This window comes from Stegodyphus dumicola, chromosome 5, assembly GCF_044657685.1.
Source record: "Stegodyphus dumicola isolate Sdum_Otavi_A_Nest chromosome 5, ASM4465768v1".
Classification (NCBI taxonomy): domain Eukaryota; kingdom Metazoa; phylum Arthropoda; class Arachnida; order Araneae; family Eresidae; genus Stegodyphus; species Stegodyphus dumicola.
This window is the reverse complement of record NC_140772.1, coordinates 59,812,748-59,826,811: the sequence shown is the minus strand read 5'-3', so window position 1 is coordinate 59,826,811 and position 14,064 is coordinate 59,812,748. Positions and strand designations below refer to the sequence as shown.

At 29.4% G+C, this 14,064-nt stretch overlaps 1 protein-coding gene across 1 annotated transcript in view; it reads right to left on the bottom strand.

The window, feature by feature from the left end:
* Window positions 1-2,482: 2,482 nt before the first annotated feature.
* The window catches only part of LOC118200907 (ras-related C3 botulinum toxin substrate 1-like), a 41,942-nt gene continuing 30,360 nt past the window's right edge, over window positions 2,483-14,064 (bottom strand). Inside the window, exon 6 of the mRNA XM_035372900.2 lies at window positions 2,483-10,245. Within this exon, the coding sequence (XP_035228791.1) occupies window positions 10,168-10,245 (78 nt within the window). The 3' untranslated portion in view covers window positions 2,483-10,167. The remainder of the gene's footprint in view (window positions 10,246-14,064) is intronic.

The window sequence follows — 14,064 nt, the reverse complement described above, 5'->3', positions numbered from 1 at the left end:
GGGAGCTGAAGTGCATTCCAGTTTCCAAGTTCCAGGGAGCTTTGAGTGATTAGCAGAACCACTAGAAACGCTGGGTTGATGGAGAAAGGTCATATTTTAAAAACTAATTAAGTGAATAGTCAACTAACTGTGTCAAAATTGTGAATAATTTTAAAAAAAAAAATTCAGTCCTACTACTTTCCGAATAAATCCTGCATTTGTCAAATTAAAAAGTTTATTAGTTAAGGCAAAAAGACTCATTATCAAACTAAAAAGTTTAATAGAAGCATGCATACATGTCAGTGATAAGTTTATCCTTTCCTTGCAGCTCTTTATAGAGAATACTTACATGGCCGTTCTAATCAACAAGAAATGCTAAATCTTAGGGGTGTAAGATAGCAGACCTCCTCCTGGTGAAATCTGCTACAGCTTCTGACGAGCTCTCCAAAATGGTTAATTTATGCAGTGCTTATGCTAAAAAGTCCTAAGGCTTGCCTCCGTGCTCATCTTTTTCGTTTTAACATTGTTCACTAGGTAACACACATTGTAACATTGTAACATCTTCACTAGGTAACACACATTGTAACATTTTCACTAGGTAAAAAAAGTACCACAAACATAGGCATTGTTGAATGTACTGGTGAATACATGCAAAATTGCAAGCTGATTGTGTCTGCACAATATTCTTCGAGGAATCCTACATTGTTCTACAAGATGCAAATTTTTGTTCCAGTTACTGAAGCAGTTTCAGATATCTGCAGGTAACAATTCATCCCAATCGATTTTATTTCTCCAAGCTTCCTCTAAAAATAATTCAGGCAGTAACAATGTGGAGCAACTCAATTCAATAGGATTGTAGATACTATTTAACACTGAAAGTAAATTGTGCTTAGTAATAACATCAGATTCAAAAGATTCTTCAGGAAATAATACAAAAAGAAGTAATTTCGGTTATTCCACTTCATCCCAATAGCATCTGATCTTGCTTCTCACTTGCATTAGAATCCAAGTATTGGAGCTCAAACCGCTCTTCAGTCATTACATCTTTCACTTGAAACACAGATTGTGCAACTCTTCAGTGCTATTCCCACTCATAAAAAATTATCTATGTAGAAACTTTCTTTTAGTTTTTTGGATTGTTTCCTGAAACTCATCACCTGAATCACTATCGTTTTGATATCTTTCCATATTCAGGTGATGTCTTATGGCAGCATTTAAAAGGAAAAGACGGTGCAATTCCAAATATCACATGACAATGTCAGTAAAATTCAATTTGTTGTTGTTACCTGTCTGACAAAAGTCAGCACAAACCCACACCATTCACTGTGGCATCAAAGGTGCCTGTCATTAGCAAGAGCACTATATAGGTGACAGCTGGACTTTAGCACAGTACTCCCCTCCCCCAGTTTTGAAAAAGAACACCTCTGGGGAATGGATCCTAGATACTCCCTCCACTTGTCCCATACCACCAACCTCTCGAGAGGACTTTTGGCTCTACAAATATTCAGAGTGTTCCTCATGATACATAGACACTAATATTTAAAAACATCCATGTCTTCTCTAGGATTCAAACCTGGGCCCTTAGATATGGAAGTCAGCATCGCTAACTACTATCCCGATTAGTATTTTCTCACATCTTTCATCCTCCCATCATAAAAATTTTAAGACATCTTGATGTTTTGGATTTACGTTTAGTTATAGAAAGCCTTGCTGGATATCTGCCATACCACCTAATAACCTAAATCAAAATTTTAATAGAATTGGAAATATTTGTTGAGACAAGATTAGTTCCTTACTTAAGCATTAATTTAAGGATGTAGAACCTCAATGACATAAAACATTTTCATTACTCCCAAGCATACCACCCTCTACATTTGGACACAGAACCTTGATTCGGCTATGTCACAGTTATTTACAAGAGCAGGATGCCCAACTAACCATGGAAATGTTACTTCCTATCTTTGATCTTGATTGATTTGAATGGTTTCTTGAAAACGAACTAGTATTTTTTTGTCCTTTCATCCTAGATATTAGCAGACTTTCCTGTGATGGTACCTTTTAACTCTCAGTGTCCCAAAATTTTAACACTTTGAAATTCTGAAGACTGTCACTAGATTAATAACAGCCCTTTTCTTGTGTGTTCGTAATGTATACCATCCTAATTTTGTTTCAACTCCCGAAATTCCAGATTTCACAATTTCTATTCTCCTTGAAAAACTTACTTTCTATATACATCTTGTATGTAGTAAAATTTCTGTGATACAGAAATAACATCTCCTGCTGCGCAGGTAACTTAAATATTTAGTGTAATACAATAATAAAACGATATGCAAAATTATCAGTATCATGGAATATTAATTTGGCATCATCAATGTCTAAGTGGCACCTGTCCCATTTTCTTTATATACAAGCATATTAATCCTGCTCTTAAGTTCAAAATCAGTCTATAAATAGTTTAATGGCAAATATTGTAAATGCATTTTGTGAACAAGAACACAAAGTAGACAGCAAAAATGTTAGTTTTATTTTATTTAATTATGAATAAACATCATTAAATTAAAGGTGACTAGGCATATTTCAAGTATAACATGAGTTCATCTAAAAAGAACAGTTTTGGATGCTCGAGGCATATTATTACAAAGGTAAAAATACCCAAAAATAAGTATCAAAAGATTATCTACTGTACATGACTGCATGAGCAATCTGAGATAAAAAATCATAAAATGCACATTGGCTGAGAAAGTGTTGATACTTGTTTCTCTTTTCAAGTTTCACGAAGTAATCAATAAGTAATTATAGAATAAAAGTATACATATAGAAGTATAAAAGAATATAAATGAGCACTTTTTGTAAGTTTTCATATTAGTTTTAATTCTTTCAAAATAACTTGTGCAATATATGACATTAATGAAGAAAAATTTTATATACTAATTTATAATTGAACACACTAATCAGAAAAATCTATAAATGCTTAAATATAGTATTTTGGAGCTTTGAGTATTTCTTTATACAAATAACATGAGATTCACAAATGATGAAAAAAATCACAAACTTTACACACAACATAATTTTCAAGCAATTTAAAAATGCAAATAATACTATTTAATGCATCAAAATAATTTTTTTTAATAATTTTAAAAAAAGATTAAATACACTTATAACATTACAACATACCAAAGTTGAGCTCACACCATTCTTCAAATATGATCTTTGATAAAACAAAAATACAAATTTATAACTTTACCTAATATGTAGTATTTTGATGAATTAATGCATAAAATAATTTTTTAAAAATAATTTTAAAAAACATTAAATACACTTATAACATTACAAAATACCAAAGTTGAGCTCACATCATTCATCAAACATGATCTTTAATAAAAAAAAATACAAATTTAATAACTTTACCTCTTACATGAAAAATTAAATTTAAAAAAATCCATCTTAAAACTAACCACCATATTTTTTAAATATTGTATCTTTTCTTTTGCAATAAGAACAAAATATAAAATTATAATTAGTAACTCAAAATACATAACTTCTTTTACGTTAAATTTGAATCAAGCATGTTCACAAACATAAGCAAATTAAAATAATGTAAAAATTAAAATCCATAACAATATGTAATATATTAAAAAAGATGCATAACATAAAAAAAGATACATACAGTTTCAAAATTTGGAGACTTCAACAACTTTAAAAAATTAGCGAACTGCATACTAGTATTTATGACTTTACCATGAAATTAAAGATCCATTTCACTATCAAATCATATAGAATTAATTTATTTTGATTTTATTACCGTCAGCAAATATTTCTCAAGTGATGCAAATATCTGCTTTGAGTTATGATGTTGCCTCTTTTTATTATAAATATTATAATGCAAGTAAACTTGGGTTGAAAAAATTAGCTTAAAATATAATTACAATAAAAGTATGTAATATACATTTTATGATTCACAAAAGGGAAGTAAAACATATTTGCATTTATAAAAATGCAAATATATATTTTGTAATCTTCTTTAAACAGCTGATCCTTGAACTACGCAGGAGTTAAGGGCACCAATTTACATCAATTGCAAATTCGTGTATATATTTTTTAACCTTTCCAAGAACTTAACATCGCCTCTGACTATCTGAATATGAAATGTAGATTAAACAAACATTTTACATGTCAATGTATAGGTAGTATTCTTATCTCATACACACACACACACACACACAAAAAAAAAAAAAAAAAAAAAAAAAACTTGTATTTTTCAATTAACACAGCAACAATTACCTTTGTGTGTCATATGTAATTTATTTCTCTCATCATGAGTTATTATATTATGTCAACATCATTACAAATAAACAGAGAGAATGAGCATAAGTAATTTTCTTTTTGCGCTGTTGACCTCCTACCCCTTTATTCATCTTTTATGACAAGACACAGATTACAAGATTTGGCTGTTATCAATTGACTATGAGTTCATGATTAAATTTGTCCAAGCCAAAGACTTCATCCATACAAGAAGACCTCTTTGTGAAAATCATAAAAGAAATGCTACCAGGGTAACAGATTGGAGGTGCAACAAAAAAAATCACACCATAAAAGAAAAAAAAAGAGCAAATGCTAGTTCAAAAGTTTGCCTTTTCTGGTAATGATTCCAATTGTTTCTAATACCAAGCATTCACACTGGTAGAATTTTGTTAAATAAAATTAGGAATGAATTCTAGGAAACCTGCCAACTGGAATAATTACATGCTCTCTTATATTTTAATTTTTATATTTGTCTTTGTATTTATCTTTGTATTTTATGTTTATTTTATATTTAATAATGCAGCCTTCCCCCCTTCCATAAGCTGCATATGCCATTAGGTTCTACAGCTAGATTTTGTCCTAGCATTTATGTTTGGTGCTATGTGGTACCCTATTAACTGAAAAGTAATACATAACAAAAAAAATTTCAAATAAAAAAATATGAAAAAAATTAGTTTTCTTAGTTAGTAAGTTAGTAAAATTAGTTAGTAAGTCATGCACTGATATGGACTGATAAAACACATGAAATGTGATTGCCTTATAATAATGGAATTGATAAGCCTTGCCTATATACTAATGGTTCATCAGAGTTATAAAAATTTTATGGCAGATAATAATACGAGTCCTGAAACATTTTTGCATAAAAAACAGATGCAATATTTATCAACCTTTCGACTTTCTTCAGCACTGCCCTTTTAGAGGCAAATCCAGATTACCTTAAGATTCTTCATACAGCACTTTTTTGCTTAGTGTATTTTTACAATATCCAAAGACCTCTGGAGATCATGTTGATTACAGTATTCAGATATTAGATAAATGAAAGAAATCAATGACGATAAGTACAGAAATGACCAGAGATAGCTATATCACTTAATCTTACCATAACACTAACAACAGAACCTGGCTTCAAAATGATTACAATAGTAACTGCAGCACAATTACGTACGTACTGCAGGTAATTTTATAAGATATGATTTTATGCAATGTGCATCTTCATATTCATTCACATTTCTTTCAAAATAAATGGCATCGTATGAAATCCAATTGTTTGGGAACTATCTTAAAACTTTTTTCTTGATATCTGTATTTAGCATAATAAAGAATAAAATAGTCTAGTTTATTGATGACATACTTATTTTTTCTTAACTATCTTGATCTAGCATTTAAATTGTGGTAAAATTCTGAAATATTTTTTTAATACCTTACCAAACAAAATTATTTACAATTGTGCCCATGCATTAAACCTGCGTATTTCAAAGGAAAACTAATTTAAACTTCTGAAATTCCAGCTTTCAAAAAACTTTAGATATACAAATTTTGCAAAATAATAAGAGGAAGATTAAAATCAATTTTAAATTTCTCACCCAAATTTTAACTATACCCACAATTTTTTCTGCCTAAAGGGATATCATAAATACAAACATAAAAAATAAACTTCTGAAATGTAAATATTCAGATATGTTTTAAATAAATAGCATGAATTTTGCTATCATTATTGGCATCATATTCATAAAAAACATTAGTCGCTAATGGTGAATATTAATGATATCTGGACAGCATGATCACTAGTACAATGTATACAGCTATGACTTGTAAAAATATAATAAATACTCTAGCAAAACAGTATTTTGCTTAATTAATAAAAATTCTTTTTTTTTTTTTTTTTTTTTTTCTTCTTCTTACTTTTTAGTGCTCAGAAAGGAATAATTTTGAACATTTCTGGACAAAAGAGCCCTCACACTGATAAGAAACTGTAGAAAAATGAAATGTAAAATGATGTATAGTGAATAATACATAATAATGAACAGCACCAGTAGATTTGTGATAGGGACACCTTATACAATAGTGCATGATATACATGACACGTTTTTATAAATATTTCAAGCACTACATTGGCCAACTATTTTTATGAAAGATATTTACAATATAAGAAGCTTTAACGACATACAAAAAATAAAAATCATACTGAAAGCATATCTGACTTGATATATATATATATATATAATTTGTATTGTTAGAGCAATGATACAAAAGTCTATATGAAGGTGTCAATAAAGTTCATGTTAAAAGTTTATAACTGTGCAGAACATATTTTCCTTTTCACCATAGTTCATATATAATAATATAACAACAGATTTTATATATATATATATATAATGTGAAAATTCAAATGAATCTTGTAATAACTTTCCCTTTGAGATTGACAAAAGCATTAAATTTTATTTTTATGAGAAATTTAATAATAAATATGTAATAGCACAGACAAATTATCTCAGCACAGACAAAACATTCCATTCAGTCCCTTAAAACATACATATATATAATTTGTGATCAGTGAATTTTAAAAATACAACTGATTGGGGAAAAATTCATTTGAAAGCTGATTTTCCAGTTTTAAATATGCATTTAGAGAAACATCTTTTTCATACAGACTATATTTATAATGGCAGCTAATCCAAACTTCTTTGTTAGAAGCATTTATTTTAAATAAACCTAATTATCTAATAAAAATTTTAACAAAATATAAAATTTAACTGATATTATAACAGAAACTGGTACAGTTATGGCCACATTTACACAAAGTGTGTTAATTTATACCCATGCTTATATATAGCCTCCTTCTATGTAACAACGATCCATTGTGACAATGGACACTCGGAAAACAGCATTTCGAATGCTCTAAATATTATGGCACAGCAGTGAGTTTCAACATCAATGCAATAAATGACTTGCAAGAAAGATGTATACTTATTAATGGCATTTTAAAAAGGATTATTCTTTCCCAAAAATAAATTCTAACAACATACAACTTATTTGACTCAACAATGTTTTATTGATGCATCACAAAAAAAGATAAGAGAAATTAAAGTAATTCACTGTTAAATAATTACAGTTGCACATTTTCACTTCATTAAAAACCTTTTTAATGCAAAGAAAAGACATAGCAATTACCCATTTAAAATGCAAGAGGAACTGAATAATAGAAAAAAAATTGTGAACAAAAGCAAAACTGAGCTTTACAGATGCAACAGGGAATGCCAATGTTCTACAGCACCATTTTTGTAACAACACAATGAAATATTGTGGAAGTAAAAAGCTTCATTTCTATTAACATAATATAAAATAGTTATTTGTTTCACTTACATAAAATTAAAAAGTCACATATTTTGTTTTATATTTCTGCATTATTTACCAAAAGAAACTGGAGAGCTAAGGAAGTTTGATATTTAATGCAAATTATGCATTCCATCAACTTTTAAATTCCATATAAATAATGAATTCCCCTTCTTTACATTTTTAAAAAACAATTATTACAAGAAAATTCACATTAATTTAAATGTAATACTTATGAAGTGCACTAAAATTTTCTATATGGAATCACAGATACACAAACACCATTTGACTGTTTATTAATTCATACATAAATAATGCAAAGAAATATTTTTGATTTAAACTAAAAAGATATAAAAATATCTTTGAAAGAAGGGATATATTTCATTAAAGTACTTGGAATAAAGTTTTGAGAGCCAGTGCAAACACTTATACAAAAAGTGAGAAAATTTTTTCAATACTCAAATCTTTTTCCATTCAAGAAGTTTATATCTTCTATCTATATATATATAAGTGTATACTATCTCAAAGGTAATATAAACCTTCAAAAATGATGCAGATTACATATCAGAAAAATTTCAGATTCTGATAAAGATGAAATCATTAATTCTAAAACGAGAAATTCATAACAAAATTAAATTGAAACCTTAGTTCTGATTTTTTACAGCAAAATTGTGAAGTTACTTATTTTGTTTTGAAATTTATAAAAGGGATTAAGAGAGCATGATTATAATATATTACTATAAGTTTTTATCATATAATAAGTTTATGATAAAAACTTATAGTAATATATTATAATCATGCTCTCATTTATATATAATAAGTTTTTATCAGAAGTATACTGAAGGTAATGGCATCCCTGATGCAGTAATATGTTATGGAAAGCACAAATTTAAACAGTCATTTTAATTCAGCACAAATCATAATACATCTACCATCTCTTAATTAACCTACAAAATGCTCATTCAAAAAATTTCTCTTGCAATCATATATGAAAAAAAGTGAACGGAGGAACTGCATTCAAATGAAATACAGTTTTTGCAGTTCCAAACTTCAATAAAATATGAAAGAAGATAAATTATGACTAAGTTCAGGTACAACTTGTAAATACTCAAATAAATCCAAGCAACCAAAATAAACAAAATTTTGAAAGCAATATTTTGAGAAATGTATATTATTAATCAAGGAATATAAATGAAGAATTCTATCTATTTTCAATTATACATAAAAATGGCGATATGAATAAAAACCTCAATATATTTTCTGAATAATCACGGTTGATTTGGTTTTGTTCATAATGCATTACTTTTATTCTGCAGTGCTTTTAATAAATAATAAATGCACCATCATATTACGTACTAAAGAGTTGCTTTTATTTTTTATATAATTCCAAGCACAGCATAAACTATATATTAAGATTCAAAACTCTGCTTCAAAGTTTAAACTATATGTATCCTTACTTTAACAACAAAACAAAATTTTTCCTTTTCGGGGGGGCTGCAGAAAATATTGCTATTAATTTCATATAAGTAAAATATTATAAGCTGTAAGCAAAATAATCTTGTGAAATAAAGAAAAAATAAACATTACAATGCACAATTAAAAATATCAAGGCAATATTATAAAATAAAATCTCCTTAAATTACCTATCATTACAAAATTGAAAAATAAGATAACTACATATCCATTACATACCTATAATTGCTATTTCACAAATATATATTCCAAAACATAAAATGCAAAATTTGTTTTACATAATTATAACAGATCTTATAATGCACAAAAATTGAAGCTGGTCATATAATTAACCCTCATAAATGCATAAATAATTGCAATAAATTGAAATCATGATAAATTAATTTATAACTGCATAAAATAATTGCAAATATTAAAAAAAAATATATGTAAGTAAACAAAAGAAATCAATTACAAAAGTAATTATTTCAAAGCAATAGTGTTAACTTAATCTTAGTAATTAAAAACCACACATGTGCAAGTTTTAGAGATCAAGACATTAAAACACAGTACAAGAACACATAAAAAATAATCCACAGCAGACAAAATACGAAAACTGAATTCATTGTTGATGCATCAGTGTGCCTTGGGCTGAAAAAAGTGCAAAAAGCACTTTAAAGGAAATTTCTTAGAAAAAGTAAACATAAATTTGGAAATCGATTTGCTAGGTGAAATACATCTTTTAACATAAATAATATTAAAATGAATATTATAGGAACTTCGTGAAAACTTTGGGATTTAATAAAACAATAATTCTTCAAAAATAAAGCATCTAAACAAATAAAATTAATATAAATTTCCATTATCTAAATCATAAACAGTCTGGGAAAACTGGAAAAAAAAATCTTTGGCAGCTTAAATTTATCATTGCTCATGTCACACTTCCCTCAGCCCTCAAATTAAATGCATTTCACGATGTTTCAAAATATAAAATATATTAGGCTGAACATGAGATGACTCATTACCTTGTGAATTTGCTTTTCAACATATGCAATGTAATTTCATATTTATATATTCTATAGTTTATATATAACATGAAGGCTACACAAGCTTGCATTTCCTTTGTTGCCTTTTTTGTGGTTCTGGACGTAATACAGCTCTGACAGCTTCATCAAAAACCTATATACAAATACAAAATAATTTTTTAAGAAAGTAATGTGGATTTCAATTCACTACACACATTATCAAGGATGATATATTATTCTAAATAATTGAATCCCAATAGAATAGCTATGCAAAAGGAGCTATTCTATTCTATTAGATATCTAATATTACTTGAATCAAATGTTTCCACTTACAAAGATAAATTATCTTGAAGTGAAAATTTCATATTTGGATACAAACTGCTATCAGAGTAACAACAAGAAAGTATGGAAACCTGAATTAAATTTATATGTCAGCAAAGCACTATGAAAACGTTAAGGCCTGCGTCCAGGGAAAATATTTTAGAAACTACCTTATACAGAAAGAAACACAGTAAATGATCTTTAAAAAGCAGGTGAAGAAACATTTAAAAATATCATGATTTGAAATCTGACCAAAACAATTTGATTGCAAGAAAATTATCAGCAGCATTCTTTCTATTTTAGAATTTCATAAAATAAATTTTTTCACTTATCTTTCTTTGGGCAGAGATGCATTATTAGAATAATAATGAACAGATGAGCAAACTTTCATTTTTATTGAATTCTCGTGGCTTTCATATACTAATTACATATTTTAGTAAAATCAAATAAGTTACTGTCTGCTATACAGATGACATAGCGCAAGTAAGATCTGATCCAATTGCATTATTTTAAAAAACCCGTCTTGTTAGTGCTCTGCTTTTGCTTTATTTATTTTTCACATTTATGTATATTAAGCACAGATGCCATTATAACAGCAGCCGAAAATTAATACTAAGATTTCAGAGAAATGCATAATAAAAGGTACTTGTAAGTATTTTTATCGATATTTATTGATGAAAGTGTTTAATTCCGCTCAAAAGAAGACATTTATAAAAACTTATGTAGTTACAATTAAAATGCCTATTACTGAAAATAATTTTGCAATATAACAAAATTTTCAAAAATTAAGTTTAAAATATTAAATTTTAATGTGTTTATAAATATCAGGTTTAAGCAAAAGTTTCCCACCACTGCAAATATCGTCTCCGCAAAAAGTTTGTACTGATGTGTTTAATTATATTTTGTCAATTTTGGGCATTTGAAAGAAAAAGACTTGCTTTAGAATACTGTACTGTGAAATTTGTAAAAAAAAAAAAATATCATTAGCATTAAGTACAAGGTGCCTGAAATGGAACTATCATGCTACTAGATTACAACTATCATTTACTTCCAGTTCTGTTGCAAAAAAAAAGTCAGCTACAGAATGTCACCAAATCATGTGTACAGCTTTATTGTTCTAATGTTCTAATGTTGTATCATATGATACTGTCACGGTTTGGTACCGAAAGTTAACAAAGACATTCAAGAAGCTGAGCGCTCTGGCCATCCTACAGATATAGATGGGACCCACCTAAGAGAGCTTGCTAAAGATTTAGATGTTTATACCATGTCCTTTAGTCGCACTATGCATTGCATAAACTTTAAGTTCAATCACTGTGTGCTGCATAAGCTGACTCAAGCAAATAAAGACAGACGAGTTCGGGTCTGTACTAATCTGCTTGAATATCAACACAAGGAAAAAATTCTGGACTGAATTGTCACTTGAGATGAAAAGTAGATTTACTTCAACAATACAGGCTGAAAAGGGGGTTGGTCTGCACAGACTGAGTCTGTTGACAGCATCGCAAAGCACAATTTGACTTACAAAAAGACAATGCTTTGTATTTGGTGGGACTGTCATGGTATTATCCACAAAGATTATCTGAAAAAAAGGTAAAACCCTTGACTGTAAAGTGTACAGCAAGATGCGAGTTCGTATTGACACTGCTATCAAGGGAAAACTTTGAACTGAGTTCTGGTGCAAAAAGGTAATTTTCCATCAAGATAATACAAGACCACATGTGTCTGCATTCACAAGCTTCTTTTGCTACACCCACCATATAGCCCCGACATCGCTCCTTCAGACTTCTACCTTTTTCCACACCTGCAGCTATATCTTGCTGGTGCTACTTTACATTCTACACAGGACATCTGAAATAGAGAGGTTGATCTGTTTTTGGAGTCACGGCCACCAAGTGTCAAGGCCGAAGGCTTTAAAAAACTACCAAATCGTTGGCAGAAAATCATAGATTTGGGTGGTGATTACTACCCAAATCTATGATAGCTAAGCACTGAGAAAGTACTGTTTCATGTTTTTTCTCAAACTCTGTTAAGAACGTCTTTTGGCGGAAAACTGGAGCAGGGGAATTTTAGCAGTTTTGATATTTCTTTAACTTATTATAATAATTTTACAATTACCAAATATTTTTACACAATGTATCAGAAAATAGATAAAGATAAGGCAATGCTGTCAAAGAAAAAAATGAAAACATTTCAATTTATTCTTTTTATAACAGAAACATACATTTTCCTTGCTTTGCATGTGATGCTGTCATTTAGTCTCTTACTTGTTTAAAATTTTCCCATTGTTCTATGTCTTAAAATTAGAAATTAAAGTTAATGACCTAAAACTGCAATAGTATATTACAGTAAAGGTGAAAAAATTGACAGTTTCACTCATGCGTGTGTCAGATTTGCACAATACTTATGGGGGGGTCCCACAAAATTTTTGTAAAGGGCAAAGGGGTTGCGAAAAAATCTCAGTGATAAAAAGGGGCGGTCACGACTGAAAAAAAGGCTTAAGAAACCCTGCCATACAGGATCCAGAATTACAGACAAGGCCTGTGAATGGCCAATGTCAAGGATTTAACCCTTTGTGAGGCACACCTAAATATTTCCTTCTGTATGCACAGAAAAATTCAATGAAAAGGGATTTGAAGGTTACTATAGGTTACTCTGAGTCTTCTTTATTTATAGTAGATGGCAGCTCAACACAAACCAGTCCATATATTTTAGCCATTTTAGTTTTTAGAACCTCATTTTTCAAAGAAATCTTTTAGATTGTTTTTAAGGTATAAAAGGAATTGTTTGAAAGGAAATTTTTTTTGTTATTTATTTATTTATTTATTTATTTATTTTTTGGCTGTATGCTAATCTCCTTATTCTATATTACTTTTCAATTTTTTATCCAATGTTGAGGAAGTCACGAAAGACCAGTTGGAATATGGCAACATTAACTCCATATCTGATTTCATATAATCTTCAAACAGGAAACCTACTAGACAGGACATTTCGATCTATAGTCCTATGACAAAACAATATTGGTCTCTCTGGGACTCACTCTATATTTGAAATGGTGTCTTGTACCAAAAGTTCAAATTGGATCATGGAAAACTGTTCCAAAGGTAGCTGATACTTCCATGATCTCAGACGTTCTTAAAGAACTACATAGCAGCTAGACAGGAGGTCACTTCAAAATAATGAAAACTTTGCATACAGTTTAATAACGCTTCTACTGGAGTAGTGCGAGGGTTTGGATGTGCAAAAGTAGTGCCAGTCCTGCAATGCTTGTGCGAGTCAGTAACAATGATCGAAGAAATGCAGCCAATAAAGTCGCAACATTACAATATAGAAGTGCCTTTTGAACGCATTGTGTTTGACATCCTCAGAACTCTGTCACGAACTGCTGATGTCAACAAATACATCCTCATAGTCATTGATTTCTTCATAAAGTGGCCTGAAGTGTATTTTAACCCTGATCAGGAGGCTGTCATGGTAGCAGAGGTAATAGTACTGTATTTCCAGGTTTGGAATGTCTCTTCAGTTATATTCTGATCAAGGAAGAAATTTTATCTTGGCTGTAATTAAAGAACTCTGTAAACCACTCAGCATAGACAAAATCCAAATGACACCTTTACATCCCCAGTCAGACAATATGGTAGATAGGTTTAAT